This window comes from Lynx rufus, unplaced genomic scaffold, assembly GCF_022079265.1.
Source record: "Lynx rufus isolate CCGP_SWC_20201006 ecotype Redwood Valley unplaced genomic scaffold, mLynRuf1.p SCAF_1, whole genome shotgun sequence".
In the NCBI taxonomy this organism is placed as follows: Eukaryota; Metazoa; Chordata; class Mammalia; order Carnivora; family Felidae; genus Lynx; species Lynx rufus.
The window spans coordinates 171,763,825-171,783,731 of record NW_025814823.1 but is presented as its reverse complement, the minus strand read 5'-3'; the positions used below and the strand labels follow the sequence as shown (position 1 = coordinate 171,783,731).

The 19,907-nt window shown below is 38.5% G+C and overlaps 1 protein-coding gene, 1 long non-coding RNA gene and 1 other non-coding gene across 3 annotated transcripts in view; 1 reads left to right on the top strand and 2 right to left on the bottom strand.

Moving 5' to 3' along the window:
- Nucleotides 1-2,960, top strand: part of EPB41L4A (erythrocyte membrane protein band 4.1 like 4A) — a 256,160-nt gene extending 253,200 nt beyond the window's left edge. Inside the window, exon 23 of the mRNA XM_047090213.1 lies at nucleotides 833-2,960. Coding sequence (XP_046946169.1) covers nucleotides 833-967 — 135 coding nt within the window. The 3' untranslated portion in view covers nucleotides 968-2,960. The remainder of the gene's footprint in view (nucleotides 1-832) is intronic.
- Nucleotides 2,961-3,257: 297 nt separating this feature from the next.
- LOC124506734 (uncharacterized) lies at nucleotides 3,258-4,752 on the bottom strand. Its single transcript, XR_006960871.1, has 3 exons — nucleotides 4,298-4,752; nucleotides 3,780-3,851; nucleotides 3,258-3,429 (listed from the first exon to the last, which is right to left on the bottom strand). It is a non-coding gene; the product is annotated as an uncharacterized LOC124506734 (long non-coding RNA).
- LOC124523608 (small nucleolar RNA SNORA13) lies at nucleotides 3,936-4,069 on the bottom strand. Its single transcript, XR_006965048.1, has one exon. It is a non-coding gene; the product is annotated as a small nucleolar RNA SNORA13 (small nucleolar RNA).
- Nucleotides 4,753-19,907: the final 15,155 nt, after the last annotated feature.

Sequence of the window (19,907 nt, the reverse complement as noted above, 5' to 3'; positions counted from 1 at the left end):
AACTCAGAAACTGATGACAGAAATAGGGTGACCAGCGATCTCAGGAACTGATGTAGAAAGCTGGAAACTTGCAGAGTAGGAGCCACCCAGGTGCAGATGGAAGAGCAAGAGAGAAGTCCGTAAAGGTCCTGGGGGTGTTTGAGCCAAGACCAGTGTGCTCAGAGCATGGAGGAGGGTGCGGACAGATTTCGCAGGGCTTTATTCTAAGTGCCAAAAGGAAACCACTGATGTGGTTGCCACATGGAGAAAGGACTTGAATGACACTGGGAAGCAGGGAAGTTGCATTTCCCAAGTTCTGGTAATGGTATGGCCTGTCTACACCTCACTTCCTTTTTTCATGCACAAGGCTGGTAAAGGTGGGATGAATCATGGACTCTCACTTTATTTCCTTAAGATATGCAGGCAGAGACCGGTTTTACTGTAAAGTGACTTACAAGGTAGTGCTTGTTTTAGGTGACCTCCCAGCAACTTTTCTCTTGCTGTATTAGCTTTCCATTCTTCACATACACTGTCCTTCCCCTACCTCTCAGATTATCCAGACATCTTCCATTTCAGAGGTCTCACACTCTAAAATTATCTTGATTCAACCTGAGAGTCTGGTTTAGGAATGACTAGAAATATTTAGCTGAGTGATTTAGGACTAATTTTCATGCATTTAGTGTATTATGCATGTTACAATCAGACTTAACTTTACAATCTTCATGTCATAACCAGGGTATTTGTTGAACAGCTTTTGATACTATGAACCTTAATTTCTGATGTATTAATAAAGTTGATTTGGCCATTTTCTTCTCTGAATCTTACTTTATCTTTTGAATATATTTTCTTCTAGAGAAGAAATGGATCTAAAGATAGCCTGATTGAAGAAAAATCTCAGACATCTACAAGCAATCTGACTGGAAAACACATAGCAAAAACAGTAAAAACTGTCCAAGCTTCACGCCTCAAGATGGACTTGATCCAGTGAAGGGCCGGAGAATAGGGGTGGGAAGGGTGTGTGTGTGTGCCACCTTTACTTTCAAACTGTGAATTATTCAAGTATCTTGGACCTGCAAAAAGTGTTTCTTCAGAAAAAAAATGGGAGTCTGTTGCATCTTCTAAATGTTTAACAGTGTATTTGTGCTGAAGGCCCTTTTTATTTGGCAACTCAAAGAAGGGTTGAGAAAACTCATGCCTTGATGCCCTATTTTCCTTCCTGGAAACTCCAGTTATCTTGTGTCCACAACCAAGATCAGGTGGTTCTGATCAAAGGTCTGGAATCCTAGTGTGCAGCTGCCTAGCTAGGTACACGAAGTGGACAAAAAGGTTCTTCCCAACTCTAGGTGGATCTCAGCCTGTGCACAGATGTATGATATGAAGACTGAGATCTCACTTTCAGACTGAAGTTTTTATTCATATAAATGTTCTTTGTAATACTGTATTTTGTGGCATTAAGTCCCACTGGTTATTTACAAATGTAAAAAGCTTTTTAAGTGTTGCTTTGAATTTCTAGTGTCCTTGTGTTTTCAAAAAAAAAAAGAAAATGCTACGTGTAGATTTCAGTTGACCTCCGTTTATAAATTCATGAAACCCAACCTCAAATGGTCTCTCCATCCTGCCTGGCTATCTAACTCCCACCCCCAAAGATGAGTTCATCTGAGGATGACTTTGCCACTCCACTTTCCAGAGAAAACAGATACCTGCAGGACATTATCTCCCTACCCACAAACTTTCCAGCTGTCATCAACACTAATCCTTCCTTTCCTCCTGTCCCTGCACCTGTGTTTTGGAACCCACTCTCCTTCAGCCTTCTTGTCCCTGTCCACTTCCTGTCAGCTAGATCCTTGCCATTTGGTTTTAAACTATTAACTCTCCCATCTAAAAAAAGGAAAATAAAAGCCAACCAACTTTTCCAACCACAAATCCCTCTCCAGCTACTATTTTCCTCTCCCATTCCAAGTTTCTCAAAAGGATTATCTGCAGCTGGTGTCAATTCTTCTAATCCCGACTGTAAACTGTTAAGATCCTCCTCCACTACACACCTTACACTAAAATCACCTGTCACCAAATCCCAAAGGTAACTTTAGGCTGCCCTGCCTTATTTTTAGTGCAGTATTTCATTGTTTGCACTGTTCTGACCATCTTTTACTGCTCTTCAGTAAGATGCTATTCTACCTCATCAATTAGTTTCCCAGAGCTTAGTCCTCTTCCTCTACCCCAGGTGGATCTCATTTATGCCCATAGCCTTAAGGTTTATTCCCATAGCTTAGTCTTTCTGCCAGGTCACTTAGATTTTTCAAAGGCAGTCCCAGTTCAACAGTTTAAAATGCTGCTCCCTGGATTCAGGACCACTACCATGTGAATGTGCAAAACTACACACATAGCAATCGTTAGACACCTCCCCTATAACCAAGTCCTGTTAGCTCTGCTCTCTATAGCTTAATGATCTCCAAATTTTACTACCACCCTGGTCCAAGGTGGTCCTCTCTTGCTTCAACAGCTGGCCCACCTGCATCTCCTTTTTTACACATGACAACTATAAAATTTCCCCTTGCTTTAAACAGAGCCCTATGTGGTCTGTTGTTTTACCTGCTCAGGCTCATTTTGTAACACCCACCCATGGGCTCCCTTAATAGCCACCTTCAAGCCTCATTAAGCACTCAACTCTTATCTAAATCAGGACGCTTAAGACGGAAAGTAACTACAACTGTCACAAACCTGTATCTTTCCTAGGCCAAGGCCTCTGCATATGCTATTCCCAACTTTGCCTTGCAAAAATGATAACTGCCCTTAATCTCAACCGCTTTCTCAGGTTTCCTTGGTCAACTCATGAATGAGACTTGTCTCACAAAGGCAGTTTCATATCTGTGATGATATTTCTGCCATTCAACTCTAAGCTTCCAAAGGGAGGGACTGTGTTTTGCTCACCCTTGTGTTCCCACCTCCTAGTACGTTACTGAAAAACTCAATAAATGTTTCAATGCCCAAAGACTATTTGTTCTTTCCTACAAAGTTGAGGTGGAGGGTAAAAAAAAAAAAAAAAGCAGTGACAACGTAAAACACACCTGTGACCTAAAAACCAACTACTCTAGTTCACCAAGCCTAGGCACTGAAAGCAAGCACTTGGTTCTCCATAATTGGTAGCTCTGAATATCAATCTTAGCTGAGATTAAACCATTCTCAAGTTTCAGGGGCGGGGAGGATAGAAACCCTCCCTTTCCCTTTGATCTTTCAAAAGAATGCTATTTGCTGGCAGTTAATTACTTAATACACAAACCTCCAAGAAGCACAAGGAAATATTTATTCATAGCCCCACTATTTTAAAGGTAGATTTATGGACAGTTCCAAAACAGTTGTTTTAGTACCCCCTCAGACTCCTGGGAATTTTAAATGATCCAAGCAACTCTTGTCAAGATTTCCTGTGATGGTTTTGAATTCATCAAGGACATCCTAAAAGACAAAATAAAGCACTGAATTTGACATATATTCACGTGCATCAAACATTAAAAGCTTCATAATAAAACTCAGTATATCCTTCTGAATTGCATTTTGGACTCAGCTTTAAACGTCCACATAAAACCTGAGATTTGGCAAGTGTTGGAAATTTAGTTACCACACAAAGAAACACGTATTTTAAAATTCCGAAACTAAGCTGGGAACAGGCTTTCCTATTTGCCGTTAACTTCACCTTCTTAACTACACGTTGCAGTACTAATTTAATACCCATTAAAGCACCCCAACCTAGAAGTTTGCATTACAAATAACTGTTTTAAGACAGCACTACAACACCATCATCCTACCTTAGTCACCCTTGGTGCTCCAGGACAGAATTCAGCTAGCAGCAGGATATGCTTCAAGCATCCGTCTTTCACCTGAACAAAATGTAGTTAAAAACTGCTTGAGAAACTATACGCTTAAGACTCAAGATCACACGTGTCAACTAATGTAAAAGCATAAACTGTTACTTGTGCAGCTCCTACGCCAAAGATACCAAATTCAAGGCCAGGAAAAGGCTGCAAAGTGTTTAGTTTACGCCTTTTTTGACACCACATTCACTAGTTTCCAAAAGTGAACGGGCAACACAAAGGCTACAAGAAACCTACCCAAGGACTGCTCTATCTATGGCACAAAGTTGCTGACCCCATAATGTACTGTTCTGTGGATGAGCTCAAAGGTGATTAATACCAGCTGTAGATTTTCTTGTACAATTCAAACCCGACTAGGTTAACAAGAACTGCAGTAGAGAGTGTTTTAAGTGGTTAAAACCTTCAAAAGCTGGGATGCAACTGGTTCCTCCTTGCACTAAATGCAAACTCACCTGCGAAGCTGCTGCCGCTCACTCGCCAAGTTCTCTATCTTGAAACAAATATCGAGATCTAAACCTTAAACGGCACTTTACTCCTATGTAGACTTGATCTCAAATGGGATACGGTAGGCATACATGCAGTTACAGGGGGAGGCCTTTCTCTTTCACGAGAAATCTGTTTCTATTAAAAATTCCCTGACACACAATACGTGTCCAATAAACTCAAATGCAGTCAAGTCCATCTTCCACTTCCTGGAGTGGGAACGCAGCCTGGGGGCCGCGTTGGGGTCTTCTGAGGTCCGCGGACAACGTGGCGGAGACCAGGCCGGGCCGCTTCCCTCCACGGACTCACGGCACGGGATCCTCGGGCCCGGCACAGCGGCGAACCATATCCCATCGCCCTCAGGGTGGCCGCGCGTCCCTGCTCAGCGCCTGGGCCCTTCGGAAACCGAGATACCCCGCGCCACCCACCCCCGCCATCCCGGAAAGCGCGAAACACCCCCCTACCCCGGAGCGCAAAAGCAGAAAAGGCCGGGGTCTCCTCCCACAATGCTTTTCTACGACTGGAAGGACCCACTGTCCGGGGAGCGCGGGGGGAACGGGCTGTACCACTGGCCGCTGCGCCCTCGCGAGACGCCGCAATGTGGCGCGAGGGCTAAGTGCCCAATGATTGGCCGTGGGGCGGGGCTCCAGGAGGAAAGAGGGCGAAGGGGCTTGGGGTCGCCGCCTTGTTTGTGCGTCGTGCGACCGGTGCTACCTTCCGGAGGGCTTTTTTCCCGTCTGGTTGTGCGTCCACCTCCCTCTTTCCCTGGGTCGGGAGCATGTGGTCCACTCTGAGCCACGGGTGTAACTCAGAGGACTTGAGACCTCGAGTTCTTTAGTCTCCAGCTGAGGAAGAGTAAGGCGTTTCCTTCAAAGACTATTTGTAGCGTACTTAGTAAGCTTCAGGCTCTGTCCTAAATGCCTGGGAATCAGGTGTGAATGAGGACAGTGTTCCTGCCTTACGTCCTGGTTGGGCGAGAAAGGTACTAAACAGATAACATGGACACTGTAGGTCCAGACAGTGTGTTAAGTAGGGAAACAAAAGAAGGCAATGTGGTAGAGCAGCACTGTCCCATAGAAATACAGTGCGGACCACGAATTCATTTTAAATGTTCAAATTGCCACAAAAAATAAAAAAATAAAAAGGAACAAATTAAATTAGTTTCCATTGTAACCCAACATGTAATCAATATAAAATCATTAGTGATTAGTGATATATATTAGTGATATATTTTGCTTAAAAGTCTGGTGTATATTTTGTACTTCCAGCGCATTTCAGTTGAGACTAGTCACATTTCCAGTGCTGAGAAGCAGGCCTTGGCCGGTGTGGCTGCAGGTGCCTGAGGAGTACAGATTGGCATAAGACGCAGTGGAAGAGACAGGTAGGAGCAAATCATATAAGGCTTTGTACTTGCGGTAGGAGTTGGGATTTTAGGCTGAAATTCTAGAGTTGATTAATTATTACCACAGAAGTAAAGCAGAGGTTGCTAATTGGCTTTTTGCTTGATAACCATACTCATTGAAGGGATAGAGACTGCAGTAAAACCTGCTGTGTGATAGCAACGGGATTTCCTTGCTCCTATAAGTCCTAGCAGAGACTTATCCAGAGACCACATGCCAGCACCTTTCCTTGTTTCTTTGAATCTTCTGAAAAAGAGGGAGGGAGAGAAAAGGAGAAAAGAAAAAGAAAATTCAAGCTCACAGCCCAGTGGTCATTACATAAGTACTAGCCTGAATGGTAACATCAACTCAGACAATGGGGACATACAGAAGGAGTAATGTGTAATGATCACAAGAAAGGAAATAACTGAGACCTTCATTAGGAAGTCACTAACATCTGGGGGAGGGAAAGGTTGGGGAAGGAGGATACCTCTATAATTTCAAGACGTTGAAGGGAACAGTGTAGTGTTCATAACAAATCTCAAGCTTGCCTTCTTGCTAGGGGAAGTCAAGGAGAGAGGAACTTCCCTTGAGCTGGAGCAGCCCCCGGACCTAGGTTTACATCCAGCTCTGACATTTGTTCTCTCAAGTAAATGACCACCTCTCTGAGCCCCAAGGTTCCTCATTTACAGGATAATAACTATACCCATGAACCACATGTTAGTTTAAAGAATTAAGAAAAGCTTGTGGAATCATCTAGCACTGCGTAATACATCGTAACACCCAACAAATGACTCTTAGGAGCTTAGCTCTTCCTCTCATTTATCACCACCCCAGGTATGGAATCTTCTTGGGTTGAGTTCTTAAGAAAAGGACAAATATGCTTATGTTTGTCTTTTAATGGCTTGACATTTTTGCTCCTGCCTTCCTCTTTCCTATTGTCCCCTTTATATCTCTTTCCCAAACTCTGGATGGTTTCAAGAGTAGAAAGAGGGGAGGCATTTGTTCCAATTACTGGATTAGTGTTGTCAGGAAATCAATTCTAAATTCTTCATCTTCCTGTCTGCTTCAACCTCACACAGCCTGATAAAGAAAATCCAATAATTAAGCCAAGGCCAGCAGCAAGGACACAAGAAAAATATAGAGGATGTTTTCTACCTAGTTTTCCCACCACCCTTGCCTGTTGGGGCCGAGGCGTTATTATAAGGATGTACAAGCTACAGGTAGTGATAGTGCAAACATGGAAGAAGCTGGGTTTCCTTGTGGGGTAGGCAGAATCATGGTCCACCAAATGTTCCACATCCTCCTCTCCTGAACCTGTGAATATGTGATTAATGTTAGGGACCATGAGATGAGATAAAAATCAAAGAAGAAGGCAGAGGAATTAGAGATGTGGCCGAAGAGAAGGCAGGAGAGGGACTCAACCTTCTAATGCTAGCTTTGAAACTGGAGGAAGATCTTTGAAGTCAAAGAATACAGTTTCAGCTCTAGAAGCTGGTAATGGCCCTCAGGTGACAGCAAGGACCAGGGACTTCATTTCTACAACTGCAGGAAACTGACTTCTGTCAACAACCTGAATGAGCATGGAAACAGGTTCCTTCCTGGAGTCTCCAGAAAAGAGCACGACCCTGCTGATTCCTTGATTTTAGCCAGTGAGGCTCATGCCAGATTTCTGTCGACAGAGGTGTGATAATAAATTTGTGTTGTTTTAAGCTGCTAAATTTGTGTTAATTTGTTATGGCAGCAAAACAAACCAACCAAACAAACTCCCTGTAAGGGGCAGAGAGTGAGAAGTGAGCTGTTTTTCTTATTCCCCTCCTTGTCCCAGGAGCATAAGTACAGTTTTGCAGATGAACTATGCACATTTCATTCTAACCATATGAGGTTGATGTTTGTTTATGGTGGGTGCTATAGATCCAAATTAATATCCAACAGATATTAAATAATTTGAATACTTTTTATAATTTAAAGTCATTTGCATATTTCTTTGGGTTTTCTTCTAAAAAATCACATCATCTGCAAAAGCTTTATCTCTTTCTCATTATTTTTTTTTAAAGTTTATTTTGAAAGAGAAAAAAGAGTACATGGGCATGTGCACAAGTGGGGGAGGGCTAGAGAAAGAGGGAGAGAGAGAATCCCAAGCAGGCTCCACACTCAGCATGGAGCCTGATGTGGGGCTTGAACTCACAAACCTTGAAATGAGGACCTGAGCTGAAATCACGAGTCACATGCTCAACTGACTGAGCCACCTAGTGCCCCCATTTTTATTTTAAATGGTAAAATTATAATGGGTGGCTTGTTAAGCCAAATCAATTTCCTAAAATATAACTAAAACATGGTAAGCAAACCTCCATTAAATAGCAAAGTATAGCATTAGGATGTAAATATTCATAACTTTGCTTCCTGAATCACTAAACAATATAGTTGTTAATAAATAGTTGCTTTGTCAGCAGTAACAGCCTCTCTTTCATTGTTACTACTTTTCTGCTTTTCTTTCTTCCTTCTCCATTAAGTTCTTTAATGCTTTGTCAACATTTTTGGTTCTTATTCTATAAAACCATGGGGAAAAGGGCAATATGAAATACGAAAGACACTGTGGGAATGTGACAGAGAATGATTCACAATGAGGATGATATTTTAATGCTTCTTTTATCACCAGTAGCATTTGTGATCCCCTACTTTGATATTCAGTATGCTTTTGATTTGCTGACATGGTGTGGACATCTTACCAACGTTTGTAATGTAATTCAAGGCATTTCCTATACCTTTGTTGTTGTTGGTGGTGGTAAAAATGTATTGAGTTTTGGGGTGCTAAATAAAGCATTTCCTACATAAATATCAGTTGACATGTTAGTTTGAGAGATATATACGTTGTACGGCGTTGGAGAATTAAATACAGGAGGGAATTTACTGGGAAAACATCCATCAGGGAAATGTTTTGTGGAATATGCCTGTAATGGCTTTATAAATTTACTTGGAGAAATTTTCCTCTTCTCCAAAAAATTTAATATAATGTCAGGATTAACTTTTTAAAGTGTTTATTTATTTATATTTTGGGGGGGGAGAGAGAGAAAGAGAGAACGCACTCTAGCAGGGGAGGGGCAGAGAGAAGGAGAGTGAATCCCAAACAGGTTCCACGCTGTCAGTGCAGAGGCAGATAAGGGGCTAAATCTCATGAACCTCGACATCATGACCTGAGCCGAAATTAAGAGTCAGATGTTCAACTGACTGAGCCACCCAGATACACCCAGAATTAATTTTTTTTAATTTAAAAAAAAAAAAATCTGATTCTGTGCTGGAATCAGATGCTTAATGACTGAGCCACCCAGGTGCCTTAAACATAAGCCACAGACTTTTAAGACTATCTGGGCCTAGTATTTTCTTTATGGGAAAAATTTTAACTACTGATTGAATTTCTTTAATGGTTATAGGACCATTCAGGTTTTTTCTTCTTTAGTCATGTTTGGAATGACTTCCAAACATCTTTCCTAGGAAAATGTCTCTTTTCAAGTTTGTTAGCAGGAAGTTGTTCATTATTCTGAGTTTTTTCCCTCATACCAACCGATTCTTTGATTGTTTGACACCAACTGGGTGTCTAATTCACTTAAACTCTGATACTAATTCCCTTGAGTTAGCATCAGACCCTACAGGTTAAGAGCTTACTCCTGCAAGACTGCCCTCATTTCATTTGCCAGCTGCAATGGGATGGTCAGGCTACTCACACTTTTGCCCAACCAAAAATTTGGGGGTTAACATGACCCTTCCCCCACCTCAGGTTTGGTAATTCACTACAAGGACTCACATACTCAGGAAAACACTGTGCTTACTATTACCAGTGTATTATAGAGGCTACAACTCAGAAACAGCCAAATGGAAGAGATGCATAAGGCAAAGTATAGTGTGAGGAGGAGCATGAGCTTCTATGCCTTCCCTGGGTATGCCACGTTCCCAGCACTTGGATGTATTAACCAACCAAGAATCTCCCTGTCTAGTAGGAGTTTTTATGGAGGTTCCACTACACAGGAATGATTGGTTAAATCACTGGCTGTTGGTGATTGAACAAAATCTCTAACCCCTCACACTTTTCCCAAGATGGGGGTTAGATGGGTAGAGCTGAAAATTCCATCTCTGTAGTCACATGGTTGATTCCTCTGGCAAGAAGTTCCACTCCTGAAGCTACCAAGGGAGACTATCAAGAGTCACCTTAATGATATAAACATAACTGGAAGAGGCTTGTCCCGAATAGTAAAAGATGCTTCTGTCATTCAGAATATCCAAAGGTTTTAGGAGCTCTGTGCCAAGAACCAGGGACAAAGACCAAAAATAGATTTATCATACCTTATTATATTATCTGATTATCTTTTTATTTTACTTTTAATTAATTTTATTGAGATATAATTGATATATGACATTGTATTAGTTTCAGGTATACAACATAGTGATTTGACATGTGTATATGTTGTAAAATGATCACCACAGTAAGTTTAGTGAACATCTATCACCACATAGTTGCAATTTTTTCTTGTTCACTTTTATGATTTACTCTCTTAGCAACTTTTACATGTACGGTACAGTATTGTTAACTATTGTCACCATGCTGTACATCCCATCCTCAGGACTTTTTTATCTTAGAACTGGAAGTTTGTACCTTTTGACTACCTTCACCCAATTTGCCTACTCCCATCACCCCCATCCATGCCTTTCCTCTGGCAACTACCAATCTGTTCTCTGTATCTATAAATTCAATTCTTTTTGAATATTCCACATACAAGTGAGAGCATACAGAATTTGTAGTTCTCTGACTTATTTTACTTAGTGTAATATCCTTAAGGTCTATCCACCCATATTATTGCAAGTAGCAGAATTTCCTACTTTTTTAATGGCTGATCACACATACACACACACACACATATGGATAAAGCAAACACATATGTTGTTTTAGATATAAAATTTGCTTTATCTGTTCCTTCATGGATGGGCAATTAGGTTTTTTCCATGTCTTGGCTATTGTAAATATTCAAGATGATAATTTCATTTTCTTTGGATAAATACCCCAAAGAGAAATTGCTGGGTCATATGGTAATTCTATTTTTAATTTTTTGAGGAAACTCAGTATTGTTTTCCATAGTGCCTGCACCAATTACATTCCCACCAACAGTGCACAAGGGGCCCTGTTCTCCACATCCTTACAAACACTTGTTATTTCTTGTCTTTTTGATAATATCCATTTTAACAGGTGTGAAGTGGCATTTCATTGTGGTTTTGATTTACATTTCTTTGATTATTAGTGATGTTGAACATTTTTTCATGTCTTTTGACCATCTGTATGTCTTTGGAAAATGTCTGTTCAAATCTTCTGCCCATTTTTAAATTGGATTGTTTTTTTTGCTATTGAGTTGTAGGAGTTCCTTGTATAGTTTGGATATTAGCCCCTTATCAGATTTGCACACATTTTCTTTTATTCTGTAGGTTGCCTTTACATTTTGTTGTTTTCTTTGCTCTACAGAAGCTTTTTAGTTTGAGGTAATTCTTATGTGTTTATTTTTGCTTTTGTTGCTTTTGCTTTTGTTATCAAATCCAAAAAAAAAATCATTGCCAAGATTGATGTCAAGGAGCCTACTGTCCGTCTATGTTTTCTCTTAGGAGCTTTATGGTTTCAGGTGTTATGTTCAAGTCCTTCATTCATTATGAGTTGATTTTTGTATGTGGTATAAGATAGTAGTCCAGTTTCATTCTTTTGCATGTTGTTTTCCAGTTTTCCCGTCACTGTTTGTTGAAGACTGTCCTTTCCCCATTGTATAGTTTTGGTTCCTCTGCCATATATTAATTGGCCTTACATGGGTTTATTTCTGGGCTCTCTGTTCTGTTCTATTGATCTATATGTCTGTTTTTATGCTAACATTGTACTATTTTGATTACTATAGCTTTGTAATAGAGTTTAGAGACAGGAAGTGTGATGCTTCCAGATTGTTTTTTCTCAAGATTGCTTTGGCTATTTGGAATCTTCTGTGGTTTCATACAAATTTTAGGGTCATTTGTTCTATTTCTATGAAAACTACCTTTGGAGTTTTTTTTTTTTTTTCATGCTTATTTATTTTGAGAGAGAGAGTGTGTGGGTATGAGCACAGGGGAAGAGAGGAGAGAGAGAATCCCAAGCAGACTCAGTGCTATCAGCACAGAGCTTGACAGGGGGATCAATCCCATGAACCGCGAGGTAATAACCTGAGCTGAAATCAAGAGTTGGACACTTAACTGACTAAGCCACCCAGGCACTCTGCCACTGGAGTTTTGATAGGGATTGCATTGAATCTGTAGATCACTTTGGGTGTTAGGGACCTTTTAGCAATGTTAATTCTTCTAATCCATGAGCACTGAATATCTTTCCATTTATTTATGTCTTCTTCAATTTCCTTTATCAGTGGCATATAGTTTTCATTGTATAGGTCTTTTACCTCATTGATTAAATTTATTCCTAGGTATTTTTTTTTTTGATGCAGTTGTAAATGTGATTGTTTTCTTAATTTCTCTTTCTGCCCGTTTTGTGTATAGAAACACAACTGATTTTTGTATAATGATTTTGTATCCTGCAGCTTTACTGAATTCATTTAAGTTTTTTGATGGTCTTTAGGTTTTTCTGTATATAATATGTCATCTGGAATTAGAGACACTTTTACTTCTTCTTTTCTCATTTGGATGCTTGTTTTTCCCTTTTTCTTGCCTAATAAATCTAGCTTGACTTCCACTATTTGGATGAATTAAAGTGGCACTTTAATTCACTTCCACTATTTGGGTGTCATAGTCCTTTTCCAAGAGAAAAGTCTTCAGTTTTTCACTGTTGAGTATGATGTTAGCTATGGGCTTGTCATATGTGGCATATATGGCATAAGGCATCACTGTGTTGAGATATGTTCCCTCTATAGCAACTTTGAGAGTTTTATCATGAATGGATGCTAAATTCTGTCAAATGCTTTTTCTGCATCTTTTGAGATGATCATATGATTTTTATCCTTCACTTTATTAATGTGGTATATCATATTGATTGATTTGCAGATATTGAGCCATCCTCACATCCCTAAAATAAATCCCACCCGATCATGGTGTATGATCCTTTTAATGTACTGTTGAATTCAGTTTGCTAATTTTTTTTTTTTTAAGGATTTTTACATGTGTGTTCATCAGGGATATTAGCTGGTAATTTTCTTTCTTATAGTGTCCTTATCTGGTTTGGGTACCAAGGAAATCTGGCCTCATAAAATGAGTTTGGGAGAGCTCCTTTATTTTCTATTTTTTTGGAAGAGTCTAAGAAGGATTTATATTAATTCTTCATTTTTTAAAAATGTTTATTTTGAGAAACAGAGAACATGTGAGCAGGGGAGGGGTAGAGAGAGGGAGAGAGATTGAATCCCAAGCAGGCTTCATAATGTCTGTGAAGAGCCTAAACCATGAAATCATGACCTAAGCCAAAACCAAGAGTTGGATGCTTAACTGACTGAGCCACCCAGGTACCCCTTAATTCTTCTTTAAATGTTTGGTAGAATTCACCAGTAAAGCCATCTGACCCTGAAATTTTGATTGTTAAGAGGTTTTTGTTTACTAATTCAATCTCTTTGTTATTGGTCTGTTCAGATTTTATTTCTTCATGATTCAGCGTTGGTAGGTAGTATGTTCCTAGGAATTTATTCATTTCTTCTAGGTTGTCCAATTTGCTAGCGTATAATTGTTCATAGTAGTCTCGTATGATCCTTTGTATTTCTGTTTAGTAGTTATTCCACCATTTCCTCTTTAATATCTAATTTTATTTGCATCTTCTCTCTTTTTTCTTAGTGAATCTAGCTAAAGATTTACCTACTGTATTTATATTTTCAGAGAACATTTAGTTCTATTGATCTTTTCTATTGTCTTTTTAATCTCCATTTCACTTATTTTGGCTATGATCTTTATGACCTTCCTTCTGGTAAGTTTGGGCTTCATTTGTTCTTTTTTAGTTCCTTAAGGTATAAAGTTAGATTGTTTATTTGAGATCTTTTTCATTTTTTACTATAGACACTTATTGCTGTGAACTTCACTCTAACAATTGTTTTCTACTGAATCCCTTCAGTCTTGGTTGTTATATTTCCTTTTTCATTTGTCTGAAGATATTTTTTATTTATCTTTTAGTTTCTTCTTTGATCATTGTTATTCAGTAACATGTTTAATTTCTATATATTTGTGAATTCTCCAGTTTTCTTCTTATAATTGATTTCTAGTTTTATACCATGGGAATTGGAAAAGATGCTTGATATGATTTTAGTCTTTTAAATTTATTAAAACTTGTTTTGTGGCCTGACATATGATTGATCTATTCTGGAGAATTAGAATGTTCCACATTTGCTCAAGATGAATATTCTACTGCTTTTTGATGGAATGGTTCTGTAAATGTCTATTAAATCCCTCTGGTATAATGTGTAGTTTAAGTCCAATGTTTCCTTATTGATTTTCTGTCTGGATTATCTACCCATTGATGAAAATGAGGTGTTGAAGTCCCCTACTATTACTGTATTGCTGTCTATTATCCCCTTTAGTTCTGTAAGTATTTGTTTTGTATATCTTGGTTCTCCTATGTTGGGTCCATAAATATTTACAATTGCCATATCCTCTTCTTGGATTCACCATTTTATCATCATGTAATGACCTTCTTTGTCTCTTATTAGTCTTTGTCTTAAAGTTTGTTTTGTCTAATATAAGTATAGCTACCCATGCTTTCTTTTCTTCCCCAGGTTGGGGAATATCTTTTTCTATTCCTTCACTTTCAGTCTATGTGTGTCCTTAAAGCTGAAGTAAGTCTTTTGTAGGCAGCATATAGTTGGGTCTTATCTATTTTATTTTATTTTATTCCATTCCATTCCATTTTTAAGTAATCTCTACACACAACATGGGGCTTGAACTTACAACCCTGAGATCAAGAATTGCATGCTCTACCAACTGAGACAGCCAGGTGCCCCAGGTCTTATATTTTTTTACTACATTGAACTACTCTTGTTCTTTTGACTAGAGAATTTAGTCCAGTAATGTTTAAAGTAAATATTGATACGTATGGACTTATTGCCAGTTTAATTGTTTTCTCGCTGTTTTGTAATTCTTTTGTTCTTGTTTTCTTCCTTTGTGACTTGATACTTTTCTATAATGATATGTTTAGATTCCTTTCTGTGTATCTTTTGTGTATTTACTGTAGGCTTTTGCTTTGTGGTTACCATGAAGCTTACATCAAACGTTCTAGAGTTATAATAGTCTATTTTAAGCTGATAACAATTAAATTTAAATGCATTCAAAAGCTTTACATTTTTACTTCCCCTCTCATGTTTTATATTTTTAATGTCATAATTTGTCTTTTTACATGTGTATCCATTAACAAATTATTGTAGTTACAGTTACATTTACTACTTTTGTCTTTTAACTTCATGTTAGATTTATAAATGATTAACCCACCACCATTACATTAGGTTATTCTGAACTTAACTATGTTTTTACCTTTTCTGGTGAGATTTATACTTTCAGATATTTTCCTGTTGTTAATTAGAGCCCTTTCATGTCAGCTTAAAGAAATCACCTTAACATTTCTTATAAGGCCAGTGGGGTGGTGCTGGACTTCTTAAGCTCTTGCTTGTCTAGATAACTTTTTATCTCTCCTTCAGTTCTGAAGGACAACTTTGCCAGGTAGAGTATTCTTGATTGGCAGTTTTTTCTTTAAGCACTTTGAATATATTGTGCCACTCCTTACTGGCCTGCAAAGTTTCTGCTGATAGTCTAATGGGGGTTCCCTTGTATATAACAAATTGTTTTTCTCTTGGTGCTTCTAAAATTCTCTTCTTACTTTCTACTTTTGATAAATTATGCATCCTGGTGTAGGTCTTCTTGGGTTTATTTTATTGGAACTCTCTAGGATTCCTAGTTCTGAATGTCTTTTTTCTTCCCCAGGTTAGGGAGGTTTTCAGTCATTGTTTCTTCAAGTAAGTTTTTCACCTCTTTCTCCTCCTTCTGGATCCCCTGTCATGCAAATATTGGCCTGCTTGATAGTGTCCCAACAGTCCCTTAAGCTATCTTTTTTTCTTTTTTCTTTCGCTCTTCTGATTGGATGAATTCCACTATTCTATCTTTGAGTAACTGATCCTTTTTCCACTGCAACCAGTCTGCTATTGAACCCCTCTATTGAATTTTTCAGCTTAGATTTTGTATTCCTTAGCTCTGTGGTTTCTGTATGGTACTTTGTTATATTTTCTATCCCTTTGTTAAAATTCTTACTTTGTTCATGCATTGTTCTCCTGGCCTCAGTGAATATCTTTATGACCATTATTTGAACTCTTTGTCAGTTTGATCACTTATTTTTGTTTCATTAAGTCTTATTCTGATGTTTTATTCTTTCATTTGGAACATATTCCTCTATTTCTTCATTTTTCCTCTCAGTGATGATTTCTATGCATTAGATAAAATAGCCACATTTCCTAGTCTTGATGGACTTGTTCTCATGTGGAAGAAGAACCATATCATTCAACCTTGCCCTAGCTATTGGTTTTCTCTCAAGTCTTTGTGATTGCCTAAGCAGTCTTTTTTGTTCTTGGTGGCTTCCAGTATTGAAAGTGTGTCAAGACCTGTCAGTGTCCCAAAGGGGAGGATCTCAGTCAACACCTAGATTCAGGCTCATTGGAAGCTTAACTTCGAGGCAGCAGCTTTTAAAATATCAAATATGCCTCTTTCAGGGGAAGACTGGGAGATGGGCATTTCTGTCTGTGGCCTCAGCACTGTGTCCTGAGGGGATAAGTGGCCAAGAACTATTTCTCTGTTTGTTACAGTTTTGTGGGAGGGACCTGAAAATGTAAGCCACACTGGCCACTAGAGCCAGGTGATGAAAGGGCATCTTTTGGATGGCAGCCACAAAAACTGGGTCCCCAGATGTATACACAAGCTCCTTTCCTGGAAATTTTGGCAATCTGGCATGAGGCAGCAAGAGAGCACAAAGGTGGTACCCACCAGCTCCCTGGTCTCTGGAGGGTATTGTAGTCAGCCCTTTGTTGTGCACTAAATTAGAGGCCCACTGTGCAGGCTATAGGTATTAAGATGTGTAGATAGACCTCTTTCACAGAAAGACTGGCCATGTTTAAGCTGGACCCTAAGGAGTTTGCTGTGGTAAGTCCTTGTAAGCACTTTAAGAACTGTCTCTTAGTTTTCTATAGCTTTGTTGGTCTCATGGATGCAAGCCCCATTAACTTTCAAATCTGGCATTTTGGTCACCCATTTCTTAGGTGGAAGTGCAAGGCTTGAAGTTGGAAGTTCCCTCCGGGTTGTGTGTTGCTGTGCCAGAGGTGGGGTTTATGGTGAGATTGTTTATTAGCCTCTTCTGCCGGGTTTTATGTGAGTCTTTTCTCATTTACCCAATGTGTGGGAGCCACTCAGATAGTTTCTGGCTTTTTTTCAGAGATACTTGGTCTGTATGTGGCTGTAGATTTGGTGTGTCCATAGGAGGAGGTGAGGTCAAGAGCCTCTTATATGAGAATATTACTCAATGATTAAAAAGAATGAAATATTGCCATTTGCAACAACATGGATGGAACTAGAGTGTATTGTGCTAAGTGAAATAAATTAGTCAGAGAAAGACAAATATCATATGACTTCACTCATATGTGGAATTTAAGATATGAAACAGATAAACATAAAGGAAGGGAAGCAAAAGTAATAAAAACAGGGAGGGAGACAAACCATAAGAGACTCTTTGATACAGAGAACAAACAAGGTTGCTGGAGGGGTTTTGGGTTGGGGGACAGGCCCAATGGGCAAGGGGCATTAAGGAGGACACTTGTTGGGATGAGCACTGGATGTTATATGTAAGTAATGAATCACTAAATTCTATTCCTGAAATCATTATTGCGCTATATGTTAACTAACTTGGATATAAATTAAAAAAAAAAAAGCCTCTTCTATTGCCATCTTGAACCAGATCCAAACGTTGAGTTGCTAATATCCATTATTAGAAATTTTTCTAGGATTTTTCTTTGGTTCTTTCTCAAAGATGTAGGTTATTTGTGATATCTTTTGTTCTTTTGTTATGTGCCCTCTTTTATTTCTTGAAATATATTAAACATATTCATCTGATATCCTATAGGTAAAAAATTTGTATAGTCTAACTCACTGTCACTTGTCTATTTTCTCCTAGGTTTGTTTTTTTTTTTAAGTTGTGGTATCCATTTGGGTCTGTTCCTCTAGAAAGGGTTATGTTTGGTATTGCTGGGTACTTGGGACACTGCTAACCCATGAACAGTCTCAGACTATCCTATCCGCTGCACATAAGATAGGATGTACCCTATTCTATATGAGCAGAGACTGGTGTTAGTAATTTTCAATGGAAACTTTTCCCCTCATTTTATCCTTCTTCATAATACTTAGGCTTATTGTCTCTACTGGTTGTCTCTATAGGGTTATTCCCCCTCTCCTCACCTAATTTACTTACCAAGGATGTTGCCTTTCATGGGACACAACCTTACACACGGGTCATACATGGAAAGTTCTGTTTCCCACTTCACTCAGGCCTCATGTCTTATCTCCTGACTCCCATATGGCTCTAGGAAGCCTAAACTCTAAGCCACCCGGAGAGAGGTCCCAAGCAAATGCCAGCTCCAGAACTTGCTTTGTATTCAAGTTGTCTTTTATTTGTGGCCTCCGAGGACTTCCCCTATTTTTTAACCAACTCAACCATTAATTTAGAATGAATGATATTTAAAAATATTTTATCCAGCACTTTTAATTGTTCTGAATTAGGGGGTTTTCCTGCATATCTCTTCTGCCATGTTTGCAGGCACAAAACACCTTTTGAGTTTCTTCATCAACTTGCTCCTTGAAAAATCATCCAGCTTAAGAACATCAGAAAGGCTTATCACTAAGGCTGCTTATTCTACTAATAACCTATGTGTAAAGGTAATAATTCTTCCCAAAATAATTTATAATTTAGAGAAATTCTCACCAAGTCTCTTTCTTAAAGTAACTTGGTCAAATTCTTTGGGAACCTAACAAAAATTATTCTCAAGTTCATTTGGAATAAGAAATTGATGAGAATAGCCATATCAGTTTAGAAAAAGAATAGTAATGGTAGAGGACTAACTCCTTCTTTAATATTAAATGTTAAACATACTCTATTTTTTAGAAAATTTTTAATGTTTGTTTTTGAGAGAGAGAGAGGTAGATACAGAGAGCATGAGCAGGGGAGGGGCAGAGAGAGAGGGAGACACAGAATCCGAAGCAGGCTCCAGGCTCAGAGTTGCCAGCACAGAGCCTAACACGGGGCTTAAACCCACGAACTGCCAAGATTATGACTTGAGCCCAAGTCAGGGCATAACTGACTGAGCCACCCAGGCACCCCAAATAGTCAACATATTCTAATTCTATTCTAATATTAATATTAAGACATATTTTAAACTTTATAAGATAATTAAATCTGTATGATAATGGCACAAGTACTCATCTATCAATGGAATGGAAGATGTAACTCATAACAATTCTGAGTATATGTTAAGTCTTGATATGTCTTAAAGCAAACTTCCCAAATCAGCAGAGAAAGGTGGGTTTAACCCACACATGTTGCTGGCAAGAGTGACTTGTCATGTTGAAAAAAAAAAAAAAGTTTTACTTGATGTAAAGCAAAATAACGCCTATGTAGTTTACAGAATTAAATGGGAAAAAATGTTAAAAGAGCTATGTAAAGATACTTGCTTGATTATAGACAGAACTGAATAAACTTGAAAATCAATGGCTTGGAAGGTGGCAAGAAACTGGTTACAATGAATGATGAGGTAGTAGAGCGATTTATCTTACTTTTTGATCATGAGAAAGTATTACATTTCAAAATAATAAATAAAATTTATTTTAAAAACAAAATCATTGGAGGGAGTAAGAAAATAATTGATAATCTTAATTTGACAAAATTTAAAATTTCTTTGTCTTTATTGATTAAAGAGAAATTCCATGTATCATATTGGCCAAATTCTTAAATATAATCATAACAAATACAATCCTTAATAATTAAATCATTTATGTTAATCCTTGAGAACGCTGAGAACCTAGTAGAATCAAAGGCAAAAAGAGAGATTTTATAAAAGAGAAACGTGAATTCTAAAACATACCAAGAAGTGTCAAAACCTTAAGGAATTCGGTGAAAAATATTTTTGTAACCCTACTG